The following is a 25,051-nucleotide window of genomic DNA, read 5'->3' on the forward strand; positions in this document are numbered from 1 at the left end:
CATGGGAGAATATCGGGATATCATTTACGCGAAGTGTCTCCCGGCTTCGGAACAACCTTCCGAATGAGGTCACGTGTCTGCCGGAGGTCACGACCATTGAGCAAGGGAGATAAGATATATATATATATATATCTTTCGATCTACGGAGTATTTAACCTCAAGTCCGTTGGTCTATCACACCTCCCTTAACAATGGAAATTGTTCCGATCATAAACAAAAATACGAAAATCATGCTGGGACCATAGGGATTACCTATTCGTAAATATTAAAAAATTCATTCTGGCCATCTTGAAACTATTTCGTTACGACTAAGAGGGAAGGGCGAAAAGAGGACGAGCAACGAAACCATAGTGAGGAAGAACAGGTGCCAGATCTAATCCAAGAAGACAAGGTTGCCGTCCTGATTGGAGATCCGCTCATCCAACCTCATCCATGCCCGATCCCACCCCCCTCGGCCGTTCGCGAGTTCAGCCTCTAGCACTTTACCCCCTTCGATCAGCCGAATGTTCCGCGCCGACGCGGCAAAGTTCCCATTTCGCGCCCACACAAACTTGCCAAACTGATTAGACAGCACGTTATTGAGCGGAATCGAAGAAGGACGCATTTGACCCGAGATGGCACCACAGTGGGCGACGAGGTCATGACCCCTCTCCAAGCGGATGTCGCGAGATGAGGCAGAGAAGTTCCCACGCAGTGGGGTTGGATCGGGCCTGTGAGGCCCATGAGGCCCATGCTGCGGGGGCGGGGAGAACATGGGAGGGGGAGCGTGTTGCTGAGCGTATTGTTGAGCCTGTTGCTGCGCTGCTTGCTGAGCTGCTTGCTGGGCGGCCCATTGCTTTTTCTTCTCCTCCTCTTCCTTCTCTTTTTTATGTTTCTTCATCGCGTCCTGCGCGACTGAGCCGGTTATCGCTCCACCGATGGCGCCAAGGAAGCCGTGATTGACCTTATGACCACCGTAGGCACCAGCCGCCCCGCCCGCGACCGCCCCGAGAAATCCTCTCTCCTTTTCCTCCGGTTCACCATTCGGGGTATCTGTGCTACCGGTGGGCTGGGGGGAATAAGGTGGTGGCGCTGGCGGGTATTGACCGTAACCCGTCTGTTGCGGGGAGGAAGAAGGATATGGTTGAGGAGGGTAGGCGTCCTTCTCGTTCGGTCGGGGGGATTCAGAATGGGGATATGGTGGCTGTCCCCCATATGGAGCGTTTTGATATGATCGGTTCTCCGGCTGCTGGTAGTAGGGGCCGGGTGAAGGCGAGGGTCCACCCCATGGCTGCGGCTGAGGATATTCCGACTGCGGGGGGTAGTACTGATTCCCAGAGTTGTAGTTATAATTTGTCTCCGAAGGGTTCGAACCCGAAGGAGGATACGGATAGTAGCCACTGGCGTTCGGGTGGTTAAAAGACTGAGGCGATGGGTTGCCTTGTCTGTTGTTGTTTCCCCCATAGCCATAGCCGGTGGGGGTTTGCTGGTCTCCACCAGGATATTCTCGCATCGTCATGGTGAAAAGATGGAGGTAGTGACGGTGGAAATCGTTACGAATAAAGAACTAGTACCGACACAAAGGCAGAGAGTCAATCCAAAGTAGTAGGAAGATCTTTGTCCTTTGCCAGAGGAAGTCGAAGTGAGGTTATTTATATTTAAAACGCCGTGACCCAAAGAAAGGATGGCATCGGGTGGGGTGGCTGTGCCTTACAAGGCTGTGGGCACTGCCACAGCCGAGGATAAGGACAAAGCAAGCCACAATTGACATTCTGGTCCCTCTTCAGAACTTCAACCTCATCCTGAATTTAACAACATGATCCTCAGAACAGGCCTTAATTGCACAATTTTCTTGATCCTCATGACCATAAGCATATTTAGCACTTCACGGTGCTAATTTTAATCATGGATTACACCCCTCCAGCAACCTCGACCCTTCCAATCTTCCCTCGTTTTCATGGTTGCCTAGTAGACGATTAAGTGTATCGTCTCCACTGTCCACCGCCATAGGGCTGATTCTTGGCCAATCAGAATCGTTCTCGGAGCATCAAAAGCGAGTCTAGATTGAAGCTTCTGCATGGCACATCACACCTGTCTCGACGGTGTTATCTCTGAGATATTCCGACTCTGGTTACTCCGGGTGACAATAAAACACAGTGACCTGACAGGATGTGGTGTGTGTGTCGGGAACTTGCCGCTAAATGGAGCTGCTGGGACTGGATGCGCAGATTGACTCGGCGGAGCGAGATAGGAGAAATATAACGGCTGCCTATCTCATGTTTCGACAGCGTTCAATCTGGGTGTGACATTAGGAGACCCTATTGGTGCTTCTGGTCAGGGAACGGGCCATCGCCTGCAGGAACCCAATGTGTGACCCAATCCAACACTGATAATAAGCGCCTTGGATTGTCGACACACTCACCTGCTCGAGGAGTCTTCCAATCAATACCCCCTCGCACGGCCATGCCGTCCAGAGCGTGCAAACCCTCAAATGTTCCCCTAGGTCTTTTAAGATATAAAGCCATGGAGGGATTTTTGTTGACAGGATCTCTGACTTCCAACCATCTGAGAACATCGAGTTTCCCTTTCCTACCATAAGCTGCTCACCTTCTTCCTCCGCATCCCACAAGCATCCACAATCATGGGTGTTCTAAAGGTTCTGCTCAAAGCGATCCTCATTCCCATCGTGCTCCTCCTGGTCATCTCGGTCGTTGTGGTCCTCCTCATCAAAAGACACCGAAGCCGGAAGCAGAAAGAAAGGCAACTCGAGAATGGGTTCCAGCCCCCGCCCATTGTGCAATGGGTTCCAAATCAGGACTCCATACAAAAGCCGCCGATCGCCCATACGTCTCACCTCCAACCGGCCGGCTAAGAGCATTTCAGAATATCATAGCACTGAGATAGTATGTGCACCAGATTGCGTGTTCGTCTGTATCGAGGCCTCGCTGACTAGCTTGTTGATAGCAGGATTCCCATTCTATCGCATACAACCGGCTGGCTCGGATATCATTGCTGTGTAGTGGGTTTAAGAATAGTGTTGCTTGCAGATAATGACAGGCTTAGGGTTGGGACGCCAGTGGACATGGTTTATTGTGCTCTGTTGATGCGTTTTAAATTTATTACCCTTGCTAGGTTAATCGGAATAGCGTTGGTACCTGATGTTATTTCATTATCTTTGTGCTTTACTATCGTTCTTTCCTTCCAACCAGAGTCATTGTGGCTGATAGAGGGCAAGGCCTGGCACGGAGCAACCCAACTAACTGTTTCTTTAACCACGGTATTACCGATTGGTACCAAGAGTGTATAACAGGCAATGTCCCTCTGGACAGACCTCGCTCGCTGTAGGACAACTGATATAAACCTACAAACCTTGAAGCAATAAACCGTAGGACGTGCTAGAGATGCCCGTCGCTTGGTATCGTCGGATCTACATGGTCAATGTAAGGCCACTTCAGTAACCGTAAAGAGGCAGCACGACATTTATCGGACTTCTCCACTGTCGGATAAAAGTTTCTAGAAGACTTGCTGCTTGTGTGCCTAGATAAAGTTACTGGTATTCCTTCGCTGCGAAACCTTGCATAGACTAACGTACCATGGGCTCAGTAGCGTGAACCTGTAGGACACATAGTGAGGCCGGGTCTTTGACCTACCAGATAGACCAGTTGTTAGCTGAGAACAACAATAGCAGGGGTATATTGCCCGACGTGCCCCATCCAAAGTCTCATGCTGTCGCGATCACCATAGCAGGGGTGGATAGGTTAGTCCTTGGTAACATGATTACCAATATCAATGATTTCAAAACAAGCGTTAGCCGTGGAGAGAAGGATACATAGTGTACGGAGAAGATTGCAAATCTGAAAAAAATATACTTACAACGTGATACTCATATATCATAGTTGGATATATCTCGGTCAATCCTGTAGTATGTTACTAGGATAGTGACAAGAACAATATGAAATTATGCAGCTATGTGCGCCATCCGGGCTGTTAGAAGAGCGGGATGGCAATATATTCATCACGGCTACCATAGGCCTCGACATCAGTGCTTGGGGTGCCCAGCACAGCCATGTCCATGTGTATTGCCTCTCCTGTATATATTTTTAACCCAAACCCCCCTCCTTCTTATACTTTGAATTCTAGATAGATAGTACCAGTTATTTCATTACCGAATTTCTGTCGTATCTGTGGAAGACCAGCCAAAAGCCCGACGCCACAACGACTATTGTCGCTACCAGTGCCGTGTACAGATATAGGACCTTTGGATCCCTAGAAAGTGGAGACACAGCCATGCCAAGGGGCAGAACCTATGCCTGAGCTCACCTGTACCAAGGACTGTACCAAGGACTGTACCAAGGACTGTACCAAGGTCCGCATATTCGTTGGTGCTTCAGAATAGCTATACTCCGCTAGTGTGTTGAATCCCAAAATCTCAGCAAGACCCAGAAAGAGGAAGATTGGTATCTGCACCTAAACACTGATGTCATTCCCTATCCTGCCACCATCTGAAGCTCCACAGGCAAGGGGTTCCTCGTAACATGGACCTCGGGAGTAAATCAATTTCTGAACCCCAGCAGCAAAAGCCATCGATCCGCTCATTGTAATAAATGCCCAATGCCCAAGTCATCCGTGCAATTGGTCCAAATTGGATCCCGGCCTTTGAAGCCCTGGATACAGAAATTTCTGCAGCAATGGACCCAGTATTACGCAAAAGACATGGTTAATAGCCTGTATTGCATCGTTTGGGACCCCATCCAGACGCATCTCACCGGCTTGGGTAATCAGGCTATTCACACTCTTGATTATTGCATAAGTGGTAGGGGATAGAACAGGCACTTGGTTATAAGAATGAGCGAAGGATTATATATGAATGTGGGGACAGGGAAGACGAACATGACTTTACAAGGACTAAGACCCCGTTTGATCTCGGACGCAAATAGATCATCCCAGTCGACTTCTCGATGGTCCCTCTCGGCTTGGTAGCTTGGTTTGGCCGCATCCAGCCTGAACTTGTCCCGAGCTGAGAAGCATATGACCTTAGCAAATTGTGGAATCACACTTCCTTGTGGTGGCAGCTTCACTATTTATCAATGTTAGTGCTCCGCACGAGTAGCGAGGTTAAAGAATGGCTGACTACCAAATGCCTTACGCCACAGAATCAATAAAGGTAGCACAACAGCGAATGCACAGAGCGGCATAAGGTAGGCTGCCCAGTATCCTACTTTCTTCTCCAGGTAGGTTGACGTGATAAGAGACAGGGTCGCAATTACTTGTGAACCTAGAGAAATCATATCAGGCCCAATAGAGGATGGTATTTAGATGATTCCACATCATACCAATAGAAAACGTTATAGATATACTGCACTGTAAGCATCCGGTCCGTCACAACTCGCTCGCCCTTTTTCGTGATAATTAGTTACGGCGATTTATTCGGATATTGGTCTCCTGTTCAAATCATATCGTAAATTAATGTTTCCGCTTTGACGGCCTCTGCTTTTGAACGAAAGCTCACCGATGAAGGGTGTGATAGTCGCTTTGACGCCTCCTGTCCCGAGTCCAACCAGGATAACCGCCAGTATAAATCCAACTAGCTTGACTGAGCCATCTGTTATTGCTGGAAGGGATGCCACAAAACGATCAGACAACCACAGAAGTCAAGGCTGTTGATAGGTTAATTGAGAGGACGGACGTCTAACTACGTAAGATATGAACACCAGACTTACCGAAAGCTAAGACACAACGTTATATATCGTCCGAATCAGGCATCTGAAAGAACAGCGAATGCTACAGACATCAAGAATGTAAAGCGTAGAAAGCACTTGGGATGTTTTGAAGCCATCGCTTCACCGAGACCTAATGCACCCGGAATCGAGGTATTCTCGCGGTCATACTGGGCATAATTCTCTACACACATTTCGACGTCGGTCATACGTATACTGCAACGGTTTAAGAGGGTGAAACCAACGCCAAGGAGTTGTCGCAGCATAAAATAAGAACCGCTCTTCACCGCTAACCACAAGAGCAATCCAGACAATGGATGATATTGAGCCGGCGATATGTGGTAACTCGTTTATCTCATCTTCAGTAACATCACGTCGTTCGTAGTCAGCTAGCATTGTGTGCACCCCGGCCAGAGTCATCGACTTAGGCGCTTTCGTCTAGAAGAAATAAGCTCGGGAGGAGATTCCTGCGAGTACGATTGAATGGTTAAAGGCCAAATTAACTGACAATGTTTTTTTCCGGATAAGTTCCTGGAACTGATCGTCTGTCGAACCCTGACTCGACCGATGTACCAGCACCGGGAAAGCCAGCGAACAAACGTCGGTAAGTAGCATTTGCAACCACGACGGAAAAATAGATGTGCCTTCGTCTTAGCGGAGCAGAATGGTACAATAGCAGCTACCTACCTAGAGGGGTTTACTTTGATGACGTGGCCCTGTCAGTGCACCGATATGGTAGGTAATCGCGTGGGAGGATTCTACTTTCTATGATCGACAATAGCACGCAAATAAGGGGCGTAATGGTGATAGTACAGATGCATATTTGACAGCATGAGAAGCTGCAGGGGTAAGCATTCAATGTTATCCTGTGGAATTAGATTCATCCTTGCTTGAGCTCGCGAGGTGGGGCGAAACGATACTACAACACCATGAACTAGCTCGCTGACGCCATTGTACTTAGCACCACAAAAGGATGTGAAACTGGTGTTCTGCCGACAATCCCTGCTTGTAGGAATTTCAGTGAAAGTAGTACTTTAATGGTAATGCTATCGTTCTAAGCTATTACGCCACCCAAGGATCAAGAATGCAGCGATAAATAACCCCAGTAGCTAAAACACTGGCACTCTTCGATGCCTTGAAAACAAGAATGGTTAAGCCATTACCATCATATACTAACAGCACACACTTCAATATATGTCCTTCGAAGACAACCATGAATGAATCATTTATACTGTCCGAGTTCGACAGGCTTGTCAGTTCTGGTACTGTCATATACAATGACAAGGAAGAAATAATTGAATATATTGATGGAGGCCTCAAGGTATGTCCCACGCCATATCTGAGTAGCAAACATACATACATGGATCCTGATCATATTGTTCTAGTTCCAATTCTTGCTTACCTCTGCCCTTGCCAACAAGCCAACAATTCCGTTGAATCCACCGGCGGCAAATAAAATTGATGAGCGGGATCAAAAGAGGGAGGGAAGCGATATCAGTACTCAGGGCTTTAAGATGGTGAAATTAGCACCTCTCACTTTCTGGTCGCCAACAAGTTCTGCTGGGCAAGACCACACCTCATGCTCGTAACCTCTGACGGCTATCGGAGGCAATATGAGGGTCTCGATCTCCATGATATCAAATCGGTGTGGTTTCTTTTGTCAACCCTAGACACAGACTACGTGGCCTTTTACAACTGTGGGCAAGATGGAGGATGTAGCCGTTTGCATAAGCACGTGCAGCTTATCCCAACTCCTCCAAAGCTGTTTGCGTCCTTTCTTGACCCAAAAGATAGTCAGCCACCTCGAGTTCCGTTTGAATGGTTCTATCGTCGCCTGAATCCCCATGACTCAACGCCAGAACGCTTGCTAGAGATCTATAATCATCTTCTGGAGCAGTCAACCAACAAAGGGAGGAGCCTCTCCGAGAACTTTGGCACGGCCCCACCTGACGCTGCGTGTCCGCACAATTTTATTCTCACAAAATGTTGGATGGTGGTCTTCCCCAGGCAACGCGCTGCTATCAATAAAGAAGCTGGGGTCAATGCAATTGACATGCTGGGGCATATAGTCGTTGCCACCCAGAACGAGATCGATAACTGGATACGGTTGGGGCCAACTAATGCTCTACGGGAACTTGGAGTGGCCAAGCAAGAGGCCTTGTAAGCAATATATTCAGGCTGGCCGACGAAACAGCTACTCTCGTTTCACCTCGTGATCTTCTAGACTAGGCAAAGCCTTCACTGAATTCAAAAGTTCTATAATTACAGTTTCTCGAAATTGTGGACTATCTTGCCCAACAGGGTCATGTAGTAGAATAGCAAAACTTGCGAATCGTAACAATTTGATCATCCAACGAGGCCAGGAATTACCCGTTTTATCCATTAAACCTAAGCGGCCCATACATAGAGGCCGTATTGGAAATTATGGTAGGCGTTTCAAAGCTGGAAGAATAAAGGTATCTAACGGCTGTATAGGCTATAATTTCCACTTTCATTTTCTGCAAACTAGGTCAATGCCTGAGTACTGTGATCATTGACCTTGGTCTGGTCTCCGATCCCTATTCCTGGGTTACAGTGTTGAAGGCGTGGCAACGGCAAGGGATCAGTGCTAAAACCATTGTGGTAAAACCAGGAAATCAACTGGTTCCTCCTTCAACTACATGTCACCGTATAAGGCAAAGAAAGTTTGTAATAAAAAGCCATTTTTAGATCATCTGCAACATTCTCAAAGATATGGCCGGATTCTCCTCCGTGCCGCCCAATGATGTTTTAGGGTATACCTGGTCTAGAACAAGCATGTTGTGCCTGTTTATTTCAGACTGTAACACACATCTGGGCGCTGCGGGACCCGTAGTCTGTTGTTCGGATTGAAAAGGTAGAGATCCATGAGGATGCGAGGAAGGTGGACATGATGGGCTTCTGGGAGACACTTGTACGGTATTTTCCAAACCCATCTGAGAGCAAACCGGTAACTGACTGAGCATGTAGGACTCCTTGACCATACCTGGTCGGACTGGCGGTCAACTGACGCAGTCACCAGTGGTTTGATACCTATGGTCCAGGCGACGCTAGGATAATCCCACAGTGCCTTTCTAGTAATATTCATGTGCAGCAACCAAGTTAAAAGAATACCGCGAAAGACCAGAATGTAAATCCGAATACCACAGCCTGACCGACCGGATCACAGGGCATCTTCTTGAGCTCGTTCCTCAATGTAGCTTGGATAGTGAGAAATACTTGCTATTTTATGACAATCTATAATGCGATAAATTGGAAGTCAACTTCTCTTAATTTATTTTCAAATATGGTACAACTTTAGACCATATTAAACGTTTCTATCACATTTAATTGAGGGAAGCGAGGAAAAGCTTTCTGGAGTTCTGGATCTGGCGACACGGCACAACGAGAGGGCTCTGGGATAGCTTGATCGGGTCCAGCTGCAGTGCCAGCCGTCCTCAAAACGGGCATTTCCCCGCATCCTGAAATGTTTAGCATGAAGAGAGCCTTTGGGTGCGGCATTAGGCACAAGCATGAGTGGGCCATTGTCCACATCCCTCCGGAGCTATAATGTGGGGAAACAGACCAGACCGAGTCCGGTGGAGTGAAAATGTCTCTCCACGAGAGTCCCTCCCAGCTTGCCTTATATTGGTGCTAGTCTTTATGATGTCACTGGAGTACATGGGACAAACACCTCGTATGTTGCAATTCAATGTTAGCTCCAGTTTGTGCTGACTCGGAACAAGGCAGTGCCAGTGCTGTCGGTGAGAACAGACCCCCACCGGAATATCACCGTGCTGATATTTATCCTGCGCCGATCTCTCGAGTAATTAATTAGATTAAGTTACTCAATCAACCGTGTTCTACGAAATCACCCCATTGACTCTACCCCCACTCTAGGAATCTAAATACATCTTGCTGTGCCTCAGTCCTTGTCAGAACATGAACCCTGCCAGTCGGTAAAGCTGTTCAATACCGGGAAAATGTCGTCCTGGCTGCCATCCCTCCTTTTCTTTGGCAATCTAGCGATTGCATCTTCTGTATCTACCGTTCATATACCCTTGAACAGTTCGTCCAGAGTCCTGAGGCGTGATTTGTATGGCTATTCAATTGAGCCTGTGTCTCTAGCGCCGTACCTCCAAAATGACCTGGCGACAAATTTATTGGGACATGTCGCCGAGATAGCTGGAGTGCCCGCACCAATCCGAGTCGGAGGCAATATCGCCGACCAGACATTATTCGATCCGACATTGGGAGTGCCGTCGGAAGCCCTACCGAATGATACCACGGTAGAGGTGTTACGCATCCGTCGAGATTGGTTCAATGGTTGGAAAGAATATTTCCCGGAAGGAACGGACATTCTATACACGTTGAATCTGCGCAATGAGACGCATTCTTGGATTAACGCCATGCAGGAAGCCCAAGCCGCGATGGAGGCGCTGGGAGATTCCCTATCACACTTTGAGCTGGGCAACGAGATAGATCACTATATCAACAAAGGCTGGCGGGGGGAGGACTGGGACACGAAGGAATATACGAAGCAGTGGCGCCGCTTGACAGGCCAGATTCTGTCCGCCAAGTTCTATAAGAATGCCACGCACAAGCCCCTTTTCCAAGCGGCTGTCTTTGCCGACCCTCCAATGGTCCCTGATCAACATGATGAGATAGACGACTTTGACATCGTTAACGTAACCCGTGCAGGACTGGTTGACCCTAAGATCATTGAAAGCTACGCGGTGCATCTATACCCCCAATCGACTTGCGATGCTGAGCGTTACGCGCGTCTTTCCTTGAACTTGCTCTCGGACCACAACGTTATCTGGAGGAACCTGTCTCAGTATATTCCACAAGATGCAGCTGCCCGAGCGGCAGGCAGCAGACTGGTTCTGGGCGAAACCAACTCGGCCTCCTGTAGTGGGAAAAGCGGCATCAGCGACACGTTTGGAGCCGCTCTTTGGGCCGCCGATTATGTGTTAACGGCAGCGAGTATTGGCATCGAGCAAACTTACTTCCACCTCGGTCACCAGAGCGAATATTCTGCTTTCACGCCTCTTCCGTACGAGTACAAGGGCGAGAACCTCACTGCGGGTGTCCGAGCCAACTTCTTCTCGCATATCTTCCTCGCGCATGTCATCTCCGGCAGGGAGGCGGACTCGTGGAAGATCAGTGCGTTACCCGCCGCGAATGCATCGGACTTTAGCGGATATGCTATCTTCAGCGATACCGCGGAGTCCAACCTGGCGAAACTTGTTTTCATCGATTTGGGCGTGTGGAACTCCACCGTCGGGGCACACAACCCATCCACCCTGGCGGCCACTGACGCCACGTTTGCTTCCCCTGGGGACCGACCGCAACGAACCGTGGAAGTGCATACGCCGTGGCGCCCAGGAACGAGAATAGAAATTCTCAGACTACAGGGCCCAGGAACCAATGCGAAGAGTGGGGTAAGCGTGTCGGGAGTTGGCATCGATTCAGCGACGGGTAACTTGGTAGGCCAAGAGAAGATCGAGCAAGGTATTGTCAACGAACGTGGCATTGTTCGCTGCGAGCTTTCCCAGGCCGAAGCTATCCTCATCCAGAAGCCCTCGAATTGAGTGCTGTGCTTAGTCTGGAAATAGCGACATGGCCTCCCTTGATTCTTGATGTGCCAGGGGGAGGCAACACATCATGCGTGGTTATGGTAACAATGTTATCAAACCGCACGTTCAATGGATGCTTAGGAATTGTTTAACTAGTCAGTACTTCATCTCTGATTTTGATGGATAATTGAAACCAAGGATATCTGTAACTGTCGCTAGATTTGTGGAGTCCTTTTTAAACATCCCTCCCTTAGAGAAAAGCCCCAGCACATCCAGCATATACAGACTAGATAGATATGTTAGAAAGGTATTTCGTTATGGGAGAAAGTATTCAACTAGAAGATCTCACTTCCCTCAACGGCTGCATCCGATTTGATGCACCCAAATTCCAATTCTCCACGCGGTCGCATTTCGATGATTGTTCACAGGTTACCAAGATAGGAGATGCTCTTAACGGAGTAGTTGCTCTGCAGGAGAGTCAAAATGAAGGAAAAGCCCAATGTTCATAATAGGTACAGGCTCCACAAATGCGACTTGAGGATGGCGTGATATGGATCGCTACGTTTTCCGGGCCAGGAATCTGTCATAGACACTTCACACTATTTATCATTCTTTTCCAATTGCCTGATTTTCGGGAATGACAATCGCATGGTCTCTTGACGAAGAATCCCAATCACTGCCGATCGAGCTTTATCGGGTAACATAACACGCAAGAAGCGCTTCGACGTGAAGTCCACGGTTCTCGGCGGTCTAACATATTTGGCATCACATCGACAGAGAAACAAATTCACAGCCGAAGGAGCATCCGGTGTCTAACACATCCCGAACACGTCAGAGTTGAACGACATATGATACTGACATGGACCCTAGTTCGCCTGCCTAGGCAACTCACGCTAGTGGTGCATCAACATGAACTAGGAAACCACCATTACGTCGATAAGTAAACTAATGTCACCTTATGAACCGATGGCCAGAAATCACTATGTTCATGTGTAATGACGTGGTCAACCCGATATCTTCTATGCCAAGGGTGGTATAATGCTCCCCTTGCACATTTATTTTCTCTCAGCCTGCTACCCGCATGCCGGTCAACCAGGATTCCTTGATTGCTCCCTGGGCACCAGAATGAATAATTAATGTACGATGCTATAACACCACCATTAGTCACAGTTTCCTTGAAGTTTGAAGCCAAGGAACACCCTCCAGTTACACCCGTGAGCCGACAATTTGACCAAATGGTCTGGCGACAGTGGTGAGTCCCTGAAAGATCTGGCTCGGAAACTGCACAGATCACCCGGTGCTCTGGGCGAAGACTGTCAAGGATTGACTAGCTGTCCATCAGTAAGCGACTCCCTTCTAGCCGGCATCTCATAATGCGCGCTATGGCATAAGATACGACTAATAAGAGCCTAAATAATTAGTCCAGTTCGTATGCTTGCTGAATTCGTGAACATGGAACTATCGCACGTGAGATCATTTGTTCGGGCATAGCAGTCCATCGTCATTTGGCTGCATGGTTTGGTCAATATACTATGTACCACTGAGTGAATATCCGCAATGTTGCGGTTGAATAGCTCGAAGCTTTAGCTGTGTACGCTTGCGCATCGCTCTCGCTCTCATCTTGACGGAATTCCAGTCTCCCGGGTGGAACAGATGACAGACCCATCAATACTGCCGATAATCACCTCAGCTTCGAGTTGGACAAAACTTGAAAGCTCGGGATTTCGTACATTGCACATGATCTAGCCCATGAGGTTCCTCTACATGATTTCGGTTGAAGCCGCTTTCGGATATTGCGGAGCTGTAGATAGGGTTATGTTGAACTCAAAAATATAACCTTTGTCCAACGTCATGCGGCATGCTAGAGAAACGTGGAGAGGCCCAAAGGAACGTCCGAAATAACATCCAAGTATGTATGAACCTGGCTCAGGTATCCACCGGCCATCCTGAGCGATATCCTACCAGGATACAGCAATTTATAATCGCGTTATCGTGATAGTATCTGTAGATACCCAGCCGACCATCATTGCCTTTCGCCAAACAGACTAAAAGAAAGATAACGAAGGGATTGAAGATAAGATATGCGATAGGCTACATATCAGCACGGTTAGGTTAGTAATCTGACGCCCAATCCATTCCTTTGTTACTCATTATCCCCGCCTTGCTGCGGCGATGATCCCTGGGGTATGATCCCTGCCGGGAGGAGGAATGAGCATTGAGATAGGGCATACTTGACGCTTTGGGCCCTTGCCAGCCGCGTGACCGCGCCACGTCCTCTTTGTTTGGATGATAGCGCTTGCGACAGTCCTTGTTCATATCTCGTTGCCTGCTGCTTTGTTTTAAACACTTCGCAAACTTGGGCCTCGGGTATTTCTCCACTCGCCAAGCTTATACGTCGAGTATATATACCTATCCCAGATTCGGGAGCTGGAATTCGCCATAAGAGCGAATACAAGAAGACAAGCTCGAACAAAATGACGAGTGCGAACTTCCGTCGTCTAGAAAAGGATTATCCGTGGATCGCAAATCCACTCATTGCATCAGCGCCCATGCTCAATATCGCGACTGCAAAGCTTGCAGTCGCGGTCTCCTCCGCCCGGGGGATTGGATTCATTGCCGGCGGATACGATCTCTCGGGCCTGGAACAACAGCTCATTGAAGCACAAGATCTTGTCCATGAGGCCAATTTTCACGGTTCTCACCTTCAACACAGTCTGAGTGAGCCCCCCATTCTCCCCGTTGGAGTGGGTTTCTTAAACTGGGGTGCATCTCTGGAAATCGCGCTGCCCTTGATCCAAAAGTACCGACCCTGCGCAGTTTGGCTCTTTGCACCGAAGACTGGCGCAGACGACCTCTTACCTTGGGTCCAAGTCATGCGGTCCAAGGTCCCTTACCACATCAAGATCTGGGTGCAACTTTGTTGTTTAGAGGATGCAGTAGAATATACGGAGAAGTTGCAACCGGATGTTCTTGTCGTCCAAGGAAATGATGCCGGTGGTCATGGATTTGCTCGGTCTGCCAGTATTGTCACTCTTATTCCCGAGGTCTTAGATCAATTGGAGTCAAGGAAGTCGAGTTTGACCTTGAACGTCGGAAAACCGTTTGTTGTTGCAGCGGGTGGCATCAGTGACGGTCGAGGGTTGGCAGCTGCAATGATTCTGGGCGCGGATGGATGTGCTATGGGGACTCGATTTCTGGCTTCCCCGGAGGCACAAATCGCGAAAGGCTATCGGAATGAAATCCTTCGAGCCTCGGACGGTGGTGTGAGTACAGTACGGTCGACCGTTTATGACAAAGTCCGAGGGATCTATGGTTGGCCAACGAAGTATGATGGACGTGGTCTGATCAATCGATCATACGAGGACATCATGAACCAGGAGGTCACTGAGGAAGAGAATCGACGTCTGTACGAGGTGGAGAAGCTCAAGGGGGATGATGGTTGGGGACCTCAAGGCCGTATGACCACCTATGCAGGAACCGGGGTAGGCCTTATACGAGATGTGATGCCGGCAGCACAGATCGTGACGAAGACCCGGTGCGATGCGATGCAGAATCTCCAGAAACAACTTCATCCTGCTAAATTATGATGAATAGGCATTTTCTTATTATATAACTATACTGTCGAACTGGACTTACATGTCACTCTCGCGGGCGGAATCTAGCAGATTCAAATCTATGGATGGCACATATTAGTCTACACGAATCAATGAAAGGAGAGTCACAATTTCTGACGAGACCGCATACAACCAATCTAACCAAGATCAAGCCTACCGAAGAGAAGGACACATAATATGACTACTATATATTGGGCTATCTTTGTGCGAAAGGTTTACAACTTACTCTTTTTGGAAGTGCGCTATACCAGCGCCACCTTTTGCTGAGTGACTCATATTGGAGCGTAGCGTAAGTTAAGGAAGAAATGTAAATTAATATACTGAGCACGCTTAACTGGCCTATGGCCCTAAGAGTCAGGCTAGCACCGGCCCGACCGCTAGGGCCCGACGGGCTTTGACTATTTAATCCCCAACCGCCTCCTCTATCTTCTATTTATTTATCCCCCGGTACATGCTCCCTGCATGACAGTCACTATTTAATGAACCTACACGATGTCCAACGACTCATTCCACTACTTCGCGCAGCTGCCTCTAGAAATACGCCGTCTTATCTGGGAGCACTGCCTACCGTATCGTATAGCAGAAGAAGACATCCCCGCCTTTCTTCTCGATGGCGACGAATCGCGTCAAGCCTGTTTTCCCAAGCGTACAACGTACCTAAACACTCGGCTGCCGGTCATCGCATTTGTAAATAGCGAGTCTCGGCACGTCGCGCTGGAACAGGGACGCTGGGAGCGAGGACAGGAGCCAACTAGCCTGGAGTCGATCTGGGTGCAGCCGCGTCGGGATGTGTGGCATATCAACTGGACGCGAGCGAGCTACGATGTCATGGGACCGGCCATTGAACCTGACAGTCCAATGGCCTATACCCTGTGGCATGCAGCAGAGCTTGGGATGCAACCTTCTATCGTGGCAGAGATGATTAACTACTTTGACCTGAAGGGGCTATTAGATGGCACTTATGGCACTGCTGACGCGGATGACGATGATGAATTCTGGCGCCGATCGTTTCACCATCGCACCATGAGATACCCTCTAGACAATCAAGAAGCCAGGGATATTGCCGATCTCGCAGAATATGCACGGTGGCTCGACGTAGCAATGGTGGCAGTTACTCTGCATATCAGTCGGGAAGCGGCTCTGAGGTCTGGCTTGTTTGGGCTGTTAGGCGATGCGCCTGTTCAGATGGTTGATGTCGATGACGAAGCTCGGCTGAGGGAATTTCAAGCACTATTTAGGGAGCGTGCATTGGAAAACGAGCCGGCCGTGCAGACGCTCTTCGAATTATTCACAGGTACTCAATTCCGAGCGGCTGTGGAAACATGGAAAAGACAAGCTGAATGGATCTTCCTCGCGTCAATGTGGGACTACGCACGAAAGGAAAACGACAATCTTCGGACGAACCCGGGCTCTGCTTGGATTCCTTACCTATCGGGGCCAGAGTATATCGACTTACATCGGTATTCGCCTAATGAGAACCATCCGTGGGTCCAAGAAGCTAGACAGAGTATGCCCAAGCTGCGACCGCGGATCATGGTGCGATATTGTACCAGTGAGTGTTATAGATACCCGCCACCTATCACCTACTGGTAAAGGTTTAAGTTTATGTCTATACCGATAGAGAGTCATCTTCTATATAACCCCACAGAATATCATATTTTTCTACACGCTTCTGCAAGGTGGTCATGCACACCCTGCGTCTTGACAATAGCCTCGACATGGCTTAGTGAAGTTCCCGCGCTATTATATTTGGCGACATAGTCTCTGACCGTCTGCTCCACCTTGTCAAACCCGACCCTGCCAGTGTTATGCCTGATGGTCTGGTACGCATCAATCTTCCTGTAACCCGGCACTGGAGGCCTCTCTATGAGATCGGTATACGCGACAATAAAGCCCCCCAACTGTCTCATCTTCTCTTCAAAGGCTTCGGCGATCTTATGTGCTTGATCATAACGGCGGGCATCACCATGGGTTTTGAGCGCAGCTGTCATCTTGTTGAAACGGTCATCGGCAGGTTCCCTGCCATCAGCCTTGAGCTTGGCAATTGCCTTGATGGCAATATCCTCCGCCTTACTCATAACATTTTCAAAATTGTCCTTTTGATTCCAATCTTTGAAAATTCTCGCATTGCTTATGAGCCCCTTGAAGCCAACCCTGTCAAACTCAGTGCCCACGAGCTCGAGATCCGCACCCTCGCCGATCTGCGCCCAGTTGACCGTTTCAAAATCAGGGTTCTCGAGAAGCTTGACAGGCCGGATGATTTCACCATTTGCGTCGCGCTCCGGCTTTTTCTTGATTATGCTGATTTCCTTCATGAAGGCCTTCAAGTCACAGACAACGCCAGCCTTGGCGCATCCGGGCGCCATGCGCGAGCTGGCGAGGCCGTGGGCCTCGACTTCTAGTCTGTAGAGTTGATAGAAGAAGAGGGCTTGCCATTTTCCGGCGACAACGTTGGCCATGACGCCGGGGGCAAGGAAGATCGCCAAGAACAAAAGTGGGAGCATAATTTTTGGTTTCTACCAAAGAAATAATCAAAAACGAAAAATGCAATGTCCAAAAGAATAGTGAAGGAAAGCCAGCCTGGGGTGAGTAACAGCACCCAACAATGACAAAGGTCGGCTATGATACGTGCGACAAGTTGCCTACTAGTCGTGAGTTATGCACCAGCAAGAGACCAATGAAGCCAAGGGAGAAGAAAGAACTTTTCGTCCTTTTGATACTCTTATCACACTACCTTTCGGCCGGCCATCCAAGGAACGGTCCTATTAGGCCGAGACCGGACGACCATGAAACAAATGGTCCTACTTAACGTAGTAATGTAATCCTCGAGAGTCACATATCGGGGAAGGCGCATAACATTTGGCTTTGCAATCTCCGAACAAGACCAGACTTGAGGTATATTCCCTTATCTTGAGCTTCATGCATCATTCAGGGGAGATGAGCTGACGGCTGTGTAGTAGTCCTAACCAGGTTAATTGTAACAAGGATATAACCCCTGGTGTCTTACCTCGATACCTCGGCTACTACATAGGAAATTAGCCCTTATTTAACTATTTAATACTAAGCTATCGGATATATGGCAAACAATTTCATATCTAACCGATCTCTGCTAAGCTCTAGTCTTTGGGATGAGACTAGTGCTTAGTGTGAGGGGAGGGTTACATTGCACTAAACAAGTCAATGCTAATACCAGCTTAATTTCGAATGTTTCCCCGAAACTCCCACGGAATGCGTCATCAAATATACGCTAAAATGTACAGCTGTGGTCTCGACTATTCTTGTAATTTCTGAAGCAGATAAGCGCGACAGTGTATCAATATTCGCCTAGAATACATCTAGTGGTGCTACTATGGAATTAAGGGAAATAGCATATTGACAAGGTGGAAAAGTGTGAACCTCATATATCATAAAAAGCTTTACTTGAATGGTCACCATATTGTATATTGGCTTTCAGGCTACTCAACCCGGTACTATGCATTCCAGACTTGACCACCCTCCCCGGCGTATTCAAGCCATGCACCTAGACGGAAATAGAATTACCACTTGTCCGAACTAGCAAGTAATGTTTCTGTGCCGCCTTACTATTCGCGGCCTGAATTATCTTGAGCTCATTCCAATTGTTGTCCGCGCGACCTAGGACAACAAGTCCGTTCCCAATACCAGCATAGTAGCCATTGTGGCTATTCGGGCCGATGTTAGTGTTTGACACGCGGAGGATGAAGCCGCCGTTGTCATTGGCAGAGGGGAAGCCGATGAAGACGTAGCCGCGGTGGATGATGGAGGGGAGGGAGGTGGTGGGATATCGCTTGCACCAGACGAGAGGCAGCCAAACGACACTTCAGGGACTTGAATGTGCATTGCACTCTGGCTGTAGCCCCAAACAGTAGCGACGAGGTAAGTACGGTTCGCTGCCAAGGCATAGGCGCTTGCATCGCCAGGGTCATGGTATCCGGTGCCGATTCGCCAGCTGTATTGCTGCTGCTCTTTATTCGTCTGTACCGGGGCTAGGGTACTATTTGCAAGGAAGGCAGCATCAAAAGCCATGACATCCTGGCGGGCGAAGCCAAACGTCTCCTGACAGCTCGGTGGTATTGGGTCAAAGCCTAGTGCCGAACACATGGTACCCTCGGCTGCCTTTCCCCAATCCTGAGTCAGGCTGGTCTTGAGATCAGCCTGACATGCCTGAGATAGAAAATCGCACTTGCTGCCACCGTCAACGGCCAGCTTCGCCTCAGGCCTCGTAGAGATGAAGACGTGGCGACAGATGTACCATGAAGGGTCCATGGCCAGTGGCTGGCCGCCAGAGCTCATGCTGTCGGGAATCCCAAACGTCAAGGATGACAGCACAGTGGTTGCATTTTCCACGATAGAAGCCGACAAGGGCATTTCCTGGGCGATCTCGAGGTATGTCATGTGACCGTCTCTGCGGGATCCCGGATACGGCTGCGTCCAGTCGAAGCCATCTATAGCTGTGGAATAGTTGGCGACAGGCGTCCTGAAAGCGGCAGTAACATCCTCATAGGGAACGGCGAGGATGTTGCTGCTGTTTATAAAGAATTCGTTGTAGTCTATGTAGACGGGGGAGGTGATCGCCGCGGCCATTATAGGAAGTAGAATAAGGATTATAAAGAAGGGGAAACGGTGGGACAGATAAACAAAGCAAGTGAAAGATCTCATGACAGCCAACAGGATCTGTTTGCTGGTAATAGGTACAAGCCGTTCCACGTTGTGTACTCTGCACAAGAAAAGGACTCGATTTAGCAATAGGAATTAGGTGTGGCAACTTGATCTGTACTTTTCGATCCAATTCCCATCGTCTCCGTGAGAAAAATAACAATGAAACTATGTAGACTGAGTCGCAGTAAGTAAATAACATTGGTGATTGTATAGTGTGTGAGCCAATTTCGGCATGTACCTATCTAGCAGCTCGCATATCTGGATCAAATTGGCGGCGTAGTCCAGGCCCCGGAGATGTCCGGAGGTCCGTTTCTCACTAACCCTAGTAGCCACTAGAAGGTTACATGTAGGGATCGTTTGGTAGCATACCCCCCTGCAGTAGTTGAACTTGAGATCAAAATCTCCTGATAGTCTAGTGGGACCGAGGTAAAAACAAGACAAAAAGATAATAATAAGTATAATAGTTGCTAGGATTTAGTTGCATATGCGGTCCGTGTGAACTGCAATCTCCAGCTATACCAGACTTGAGGCTTTTCTCCCCTTAGCGTCATGCATCTATTAGGGGAAGTGTGAGAGTTCCCGATGAAGCTTCCAGGTAAATTATCAAACCGAAAGAAAATGGGTTGAGACTAGAACAGTCGCTTGAGTTGATATCGCCGGCTTAGACGATGAGTAGCATTAGAACATTATATGGACCACTAATCCCTCCAAGTACTCTGACTCTTTCTTGCATGCTCCCCTGCCAGTACTGGCTCACAGAACACGATGAGGCCCTCTTTTGCCCTATTTGCCTCTCTACTCTGCCTCGCCTCGGCTGTCACAGAGAGCTACAATGGTCAGTATCCGGACAGCTGTCCCAGTCTGTGTGCTGATGTGGGTCCTACAACGGCTAACTGGACCAACATCCACCATCTCCGCAATCTTGAGAGCTGTGATCAAACTGTCCTCTTTGGTTTGAATATCCACAATTCTGTCGCGGATCCAAACACTATTCTCACTATCCACGCCTGTGTCGGTAGTCAAGGCCAGACGTACGAGGCTGCTACCTCCCCGGATGTGCCTCAGCAGGAAAGTCAACACAATCTAGTTGTCGCTAAAAGTTGCGGCGCCAAGGCAGTGAGGACAGTTTTCACTTCTCAGGTTGGCGCTTTGACGCCTAGCAAGGCGTCCGGCGCTGCTCCACAGCTGGCTGATGTAGCCGAGGCTACTCGTCAACTTGCCCAGTTCGTGGACAAGAGCGCTGGGTGCGGCGCCACTATCCTGTTTGCCAAACACAGGTCTGCTGTTGTGGGCCTGTATTCTGGTGCACAAATCACGAAGCATGCCGCGCGAGGTATTCTTGACTCTTTTGCGGAAACGGAAACTTCTGCCCTGCAGATCTGCCAGCCTGCCGGGGCGGCCACGACTATTGGAGTGGTTTCTACTGGCTTTGTTGATCTAGCAGTGGCTCAAGGTGCTATCAAAGACTGGAACGATGGTCTCTGTCTTGATGGGACCATTGCCGCTGGCGCTGTCAGCATGGATGTGCTCGTGTCTATCGTGGATAAGAGCTTCAATGCCGTCACTAATACTACTACCATCTCCTACGGCAACATGACAGTCAGAGGGCAACCACGAACTCTTCCTCCAAGGGGGGTGTGCCGAACCGAGGAGGTCCATGGGGGTGACAGCTGCGCCTCGCTGGCCAGCCGCTGTGGTATCTCTGGAACTGACCTGTCTAACTACAACCCACAAAAGAACTTATGCTCAACCCTGAAGCCCAAACAACACGTTTGCTGCACCGCAGGCGATATGCCAGACTTTCGCCCTCAGCCGCAGCCCGATGGCACCTGCAACACATATAAGGTCAATGATAATGATGGATGCTCCGATCTAGCAGACGCGCACTACCTACAACAACAAGACATTGAAGAGTTTAACAAAAAGACTTGGGGCTGGGCTGGCTGTGCCCACCTGCAGAGCGGCCAACTCATCTGTCTCAGCGAGGGAACTCCTCCTATGCCCTCGCCGATCCAGGGAGCTAGCTGCGGTCCACAGGTACCGGGCACCGAAAAGCCTTCCAACGGAACAGCACTCGCTGATCTTAATCCATGTCCGCTTAACGCATGTTGCGATGCCTGGGGCTTTTGTGGAACAACGGTCGACTTCTGTACCCAGTCACCTGCGGATACTGGAGCTCCTGGGACCGCAAAGCCCGGAACCAACGGATGTATTTCCAACTGCGGGATGGATATTGTTAACAACGGTAAGGCACCTGATCAGCTAAGGACCATCGGCTATTTCGAGGCGTTTGACCAGCTGAGAGCGTGTCTGCGAATGAGTGTCACCGAGATCCCGGCCGACAAGTACACGCACGTCCACTTTGCGTTTGGCACGGTCACACCAAGTTTCGATGTGGACATCCCAGATGTCTATTACGAGTTCAGCAAATTCATCAAGATGAGCGGGTTTAAAAAGATTTTATCTTTCGGCGGATGGGCATTTTCCACTAATGCAGACACATTCCAGCGCTTCCGGGATGCCACCAAGAAAGAGCATCGCGAAACATTTGTCAATAGCCTGATAAACTTCATGAGTAGCCAGAACCTGGATGGCTTTGACTTTGATTGGGAGTATCCCGGTGCACCTGATATTCCGGACATCCCACCCGGAAGCCCAGAAGACACAGAGAATTACCTTGCTTTCCTGCAGCTCCTCCGAAGCAAGCTACCCAGCGAGAAATCCATCTCACTTGCTATACCGTCCTCTTACTGGTATCTGAAACAGTATCCGATCAAGGAGATTGCAAAATATGTGGATTACTTTATTTACATGACGTATGACTTGCACGGCCAATGGGGTAAGTAACGCCCGTCTGGGATAGATCGAGATCGAACGGTATGCTAATCATGAATCTGCCTGGGTGCAGATGTTGACAGCAGGTCGGCCATGCCTGGCTGCGAAGCTGGAAACTGTCTTCGATCACACGTCAACAAGACCGAGACGCACAATTCCATGGTCATGATCACCAAAGCTGGTGTGGAAGCCCGACAGGTCGTCATTGGCGTTACCAGCTATGCCAGAAGTTTTCGCATGACTGATGAGTCCTGCTCTGGTCCCTTGTGCACCTTTGCTGGAGCGAAGTATCAGTCCGCGGCCTATGCCGCACCCTGCACATCAACTGCTGGCTACATCTCTAACGCTGAACTCAACGATATGATGAAAGACCATGGCAATTACTCCATCGTCAAGTCGTACGTTGACAAGGATTCTGACTCCAATATTCTGATGTACGGCAATCCTGGAGCAGTGGACTGGGCGGCCTACATGGACGGTGATCTCAAGGACAACCGAATCAATTGGATCAATGGCCTCAACTTCGGCGGTTCCTCTGACTGGGCTATTGATCTCCAACAGTACTCGAATGATGAAAACCGTGATGACAGTGAGGATGACAATGGGGCCGACGATGAATCTGGGGAAGACGATCTCAACTGTCGCTCCGATAATAACCCTGGCACTCTGGATGGTCTCGCAGATAAAGCCGATTCCCTAGACCCAGGCTGCGTCCACCTCTTTGCGATGGATATTCTGTACTCCCAGCTCCTCGACAGTTTATCTTTGTTCCAAACCAACTCGGAAGGCTACGACGACAAGTTCGGCTGGTACGAGAAGTGGACCAAGGAGCAGATCCAGCCGCGCATCGATAGCTTTATGAAGTTCGGCGAGGGCAAAGGTCTCAAGTACTTTGACTGCTACTGGGCATATACCGGCGGCAAGGAAACAAAGGATTCTTGCCTCGGAATGCCGCACATCTGGGACGTGAGCGCAGGATGGAGCATCCGCTACGAACTCATCGACAAGAAGGGCTTCTTTGACGCGCTCGCGGCCGAGATGGGCGTCGACGAGTCGTGGGTGACGTTTGGCGATGAGACTTCAGATTATATATGTGCGGACCCTGGCGATAGACGACCAGGCGCCGGCAGCTTGCCCTGCCGGAAGCTCTTCCGCAAAAAGCTGAATTACCCTCAGAAGGGCTCCGATGACAATATCCACGTCGGAAATCCTAAAAAGCTCATCGAAGCATCCATGGGCAACGTCACGGCCCTGAGAAGCTCGCTTCTCTCCTCGTACCTCAGCGTGGGCCTCTCCTTCTACGACGACGGGCCAAACGATACCTCAGCCACCGACGCAGTAGTCGCCTACTCCATGCCCGTATTGCAACTCGCCGAAGCCATCAACAGCATGAAAGACATTAAGGAAATCGGCGAAAATGCCAAGGAGCAAGCAAAGAAGGACCTCATTTTCAAGATCCTCACTATCGTCTTCATGGTCATCCCCTTCGTCGGAGAAGCCCTCGGCCCTCTGATTGGCAGTACCGCATCAATCGCTCGTATTGCGCTTCTCATCGGCGAAGCGGGCAATGGGGCGCTGACGGTGGCGGAAATCATTGAGGATCCGACGTCTGCACCGTTTGCGGTGCTGGGTTTGATTGCTGGTGTTGGCGGCGGGTCGGGCAAGCTGTCCAAGTCGGAGGCGATGGTGGAGGCTTCCAAGGCAAGAAGTCTGATGAAGGCTAGCGATTTGGCCAAGTTTCCACAGAGATTTAGGGATCAGGATGCTTTGGTGCAAAAGGTCGTGAAGAATTTGTGTGCGAGGAGCTAGGTGGGAAATAGTAAGACATTGCACTAGGCTTCCTAATTAGACGGTTTTAAGACTCTCTTTACTTTATTATAAACCAGTACGTATAATGTTCAAGGAGGCTAAATCATGATTCATGCATGTATGACGAGTGTTGTAATATGGAGCCATCCAGGTTCTGACAAGTCGTAAAGGTATAAATTGTAAGTGTATACTACAGAGCGTTGTCTTTTTCCATATAATAAAACTGACTGTCATGCTTTTTCCATCGCCTCATTAAGATGGTTGTCGATAGGGGCTTCCAACTTGAGGCTTTTCCCTTCCCGCCTGAGTGTCATGCATATATCAAGCGAAAAGTGTGAGCCCCGACGGGGCTTCCAGGTAATTTTGAAAACCGGGAAAAGGAGATCGGGCTGAGGCTACAACAATCTCTTGAGTTGATATTGCCGGCTTGTACGATGAGCAACATAGTATAATACACTTACTTACTTCTACTATTAACAAAGTGCTAATTCATAGCCGAAGAGCCTCCTTACACTTCGGACAGGATCTGGTATGTACGACGTCGCCGTTGGGCCACCGAATTCTCTAGGCACAAGAGGCAGGGTATACGGTACAGTCATCATGTAGGGTCATCATTGGTGGAAGCTGTAAAATAAGTTCTGCCTAGCCAAATATAATGAATAAAGTACAAGGTAAAATATCCAGGGAAGCGTTATGTTCCTCTAATAGCTTTACTATCTAGTACTTTACCCACAGCCGTGAAGTATAGCTCCCCAAATCTTTAGTTATATACAGGCAGCGGTTCCGATTTAACTGTCAAAATACTCTATCATCGCCTCAACCGATAGCCTAGACTTTGTTCAGG

General features: G+C 49.1%; 10 protein-coding genes across 10 annotated transcripts; 7 read left to right on the plus strand and 3 right to left on the minus strand.

Annotated features, from left to right (window-relative positions):
- Window positions 1-150: 150 nt before the first annotated feature.
- BDV27DRAFT_100382 (putative glutamine-serine-proline rich protein) lies at window positions 151-1,777 on the minus strand. The gene has a single exon (XM_032064262.1). It carries the CDS (start codon window positions 1,496-1,498, stop codon window positions 374-376), a length of 1,125 nt encoding a protein of 374 aa, XP_031928794.1. The 5' UTR covers window positions 1,499-1,777; the 3' UTR covers window positions 151-373.
- A 691-nt stretch (window positions 1,778-2,468) lies between these two features.
- BDV27DRAFT_100424 (uncharacterized protein) lies at window positions 2,469-2,915 on the plus strand. Its single transcript, XM_032064264.1, has one exon. The coding sequence runs from the start codon at window positions 2,621-2,623 to the stop codon at window positions 2,849-2,851; it is 231 nt and encodes a 76-aa protein (XP_031928795.1). The 5' UTR covers window positions 2,469-2,620; the 3' UTR covers window positions 2,852-2,915.
- A 3,994-nt stretch (window positions 2,916-6,909) lies between these two features.
- BDV27DRAFT_171418 (uncharacterized protein) lies at window positions 6,910-7,860 on the plus strand (the record flags this gene model as incomplete). The annotated part of the gene is made up of 3 exons (XM_032075588.1): window positions 6,910-6,963; window positions 7,082-7,213; window positions 7,252-7,860. The coding sequence occupies 3 exons, from the start codon at window positions 6,910-6,912 to the stop codon at window positions 7,858-7,860; spliced, it is 795 nt and encodes a 264-aa protein (XP_031928796.1).
- Window positions 7,861-8,369: 509 nt separating this feature from the next.
- On the minus strand, window positions 8,370-8,907 carry BDV27DRAFT_100467 (uncharacterized protein). Its single transcript, XM_032064265.1, has one exon. It carries the CDS (start codon window positions 8,800-8,802, stop codon window positions 8,506-8,508), a length of 297 nt encoding a protein of 98 aa, XP_031928797.1. The 5' UTR covers window positions 8,803-8,907; the 3' UTR covers window positions 8,370-8,505.
- Window positions 8,908-9,462: 555 nt separating this feature from the next.
- BDV27DRAFT_100469 (glycosyl hydrolase family 79 C-terminal domain-containing protein) lies at window positions 9,463-11,428 on the plus strand. Its single transcript, XM_032064266.1, has one exon. It carries the CDS (start codon window positions 9,677-9,679, stop codon window positions 11,285-11,287), a length of 1,611 nt encoding a protein of 536 aa, XP_031928798.1. The 5' UTR covers window positions 9,463-9,676; the 3' UTR covers window positions 11,288-11,428.
- A 2,318-nt stretch (window positions 11,429-13,746) lies between these two features.
- Window positions 13,747-14,859, plus strand: BDV27DRAFT_156600 (nitronate monooxygenase; the record flags this gene model as incomplete). Its single annotated transcript, XM_032072362.1, has 1 exon — window positions 13,747-14,859. The coding sequence occupies one exon, from the start codon at window positions 13,747-13,749 to the stop codon at window positions 14,857-14,859; it is 1,113 nt and encodes a 370-aa protein (XP_031928799.1).
- Window positions 14,860-15,378: 519 nt separating this feature from the next.
- Window positions 15,379-16,647, plus strand: BDV27DRAFT_144184 (2EXR domain-containing protein; the record flags this gene model as incomplete). The annotated part of the gene is made up of 2 exons (XM_032070222.1): window positions 15,379-16,393; window positions 16,598-16,647. The coding sequence occupies 2 exons, from the start codon at window positions 15,379-15,381 to the stop codon at window positions 16,645-16,647; spliced, it is 1,065 nt and encodes a 354-aa protein (XP_031928800.1).
- BDV27DRAFT_100595 (uncharacterized protein) lies at window positions 16,510-17,986 on the plus strand. The gene is made up of 2 exons (XM_032064267.1): window positions 16,510-17,781; window positions 17,844-17,986. The coding sequence occupies exon 1, from the start codon at window positions 16,695-16,697 to the stop codon at window positions 17,286-17,288; it is 594 nt and encodes a 197-aa protein (XP_031928801.1). The 5' UTR covers window positions 16,510-16,694; the 3' UTR covers window positions 17,289-17,781; window positions 17,844-17,986.
- A 533-nt stretch (window positions 17,987-18,519) lies between these two features.
- Window positions 18,520-19,488, minus strand: BDV27DRAFT_156603 (uncharacterized protein; the record flags this gene model as incomplete). Its single annotated transcript, XM_032072363.1, has 1 exon — window positions 18,520-19,488. The coding sequence occupies one exon, from the start codon at window positions 19,486-19,488 to the stop codon at window positions 18,520-18,522; it is 969 nt and encodes a 322-aa protein (XP_031928802.1).
- Window positions 19,489-20,066: 578 nt separating this feature from the next.
- On the plus strand, window positions 20,067-24,333 carry BDV27DRAFT_100607 (putative class V chitinase). Its single transcript, XM_032064268.1, has 2 exons — window positions 20,067-22,402; window positions 22,472-24,333. Exons 1-2 carry the CDS (start codon window positions 20,329-20,331, stop codon window positions 24,205-24,207), a joined length of 3,810 nt encoding a protein of 1,269 aa, XP_031928803.1. The 5' UTR covers window positions 20,067-20,328; the 3' UTR covers window positions 24,208-24,333.
- Window positions 24,334-25,051: the final 718 nt, after the last annotated feature.

Source organism: Aspergillus caelatus, assembly GCF_009193585.1.
Source record: "Aspergillus caelatus strain CBS 763.97 unplaced genomic scaffold BDV27scaffold_63, whole genome shotgun sequence".
Taxonomy (NCBI): Eukaryota; Fungi; Ascomycota; class Eurotiomycetes; order Eurotiales; family Aspergillaceae; genus Aspergillus; species Aspergillus caelatus.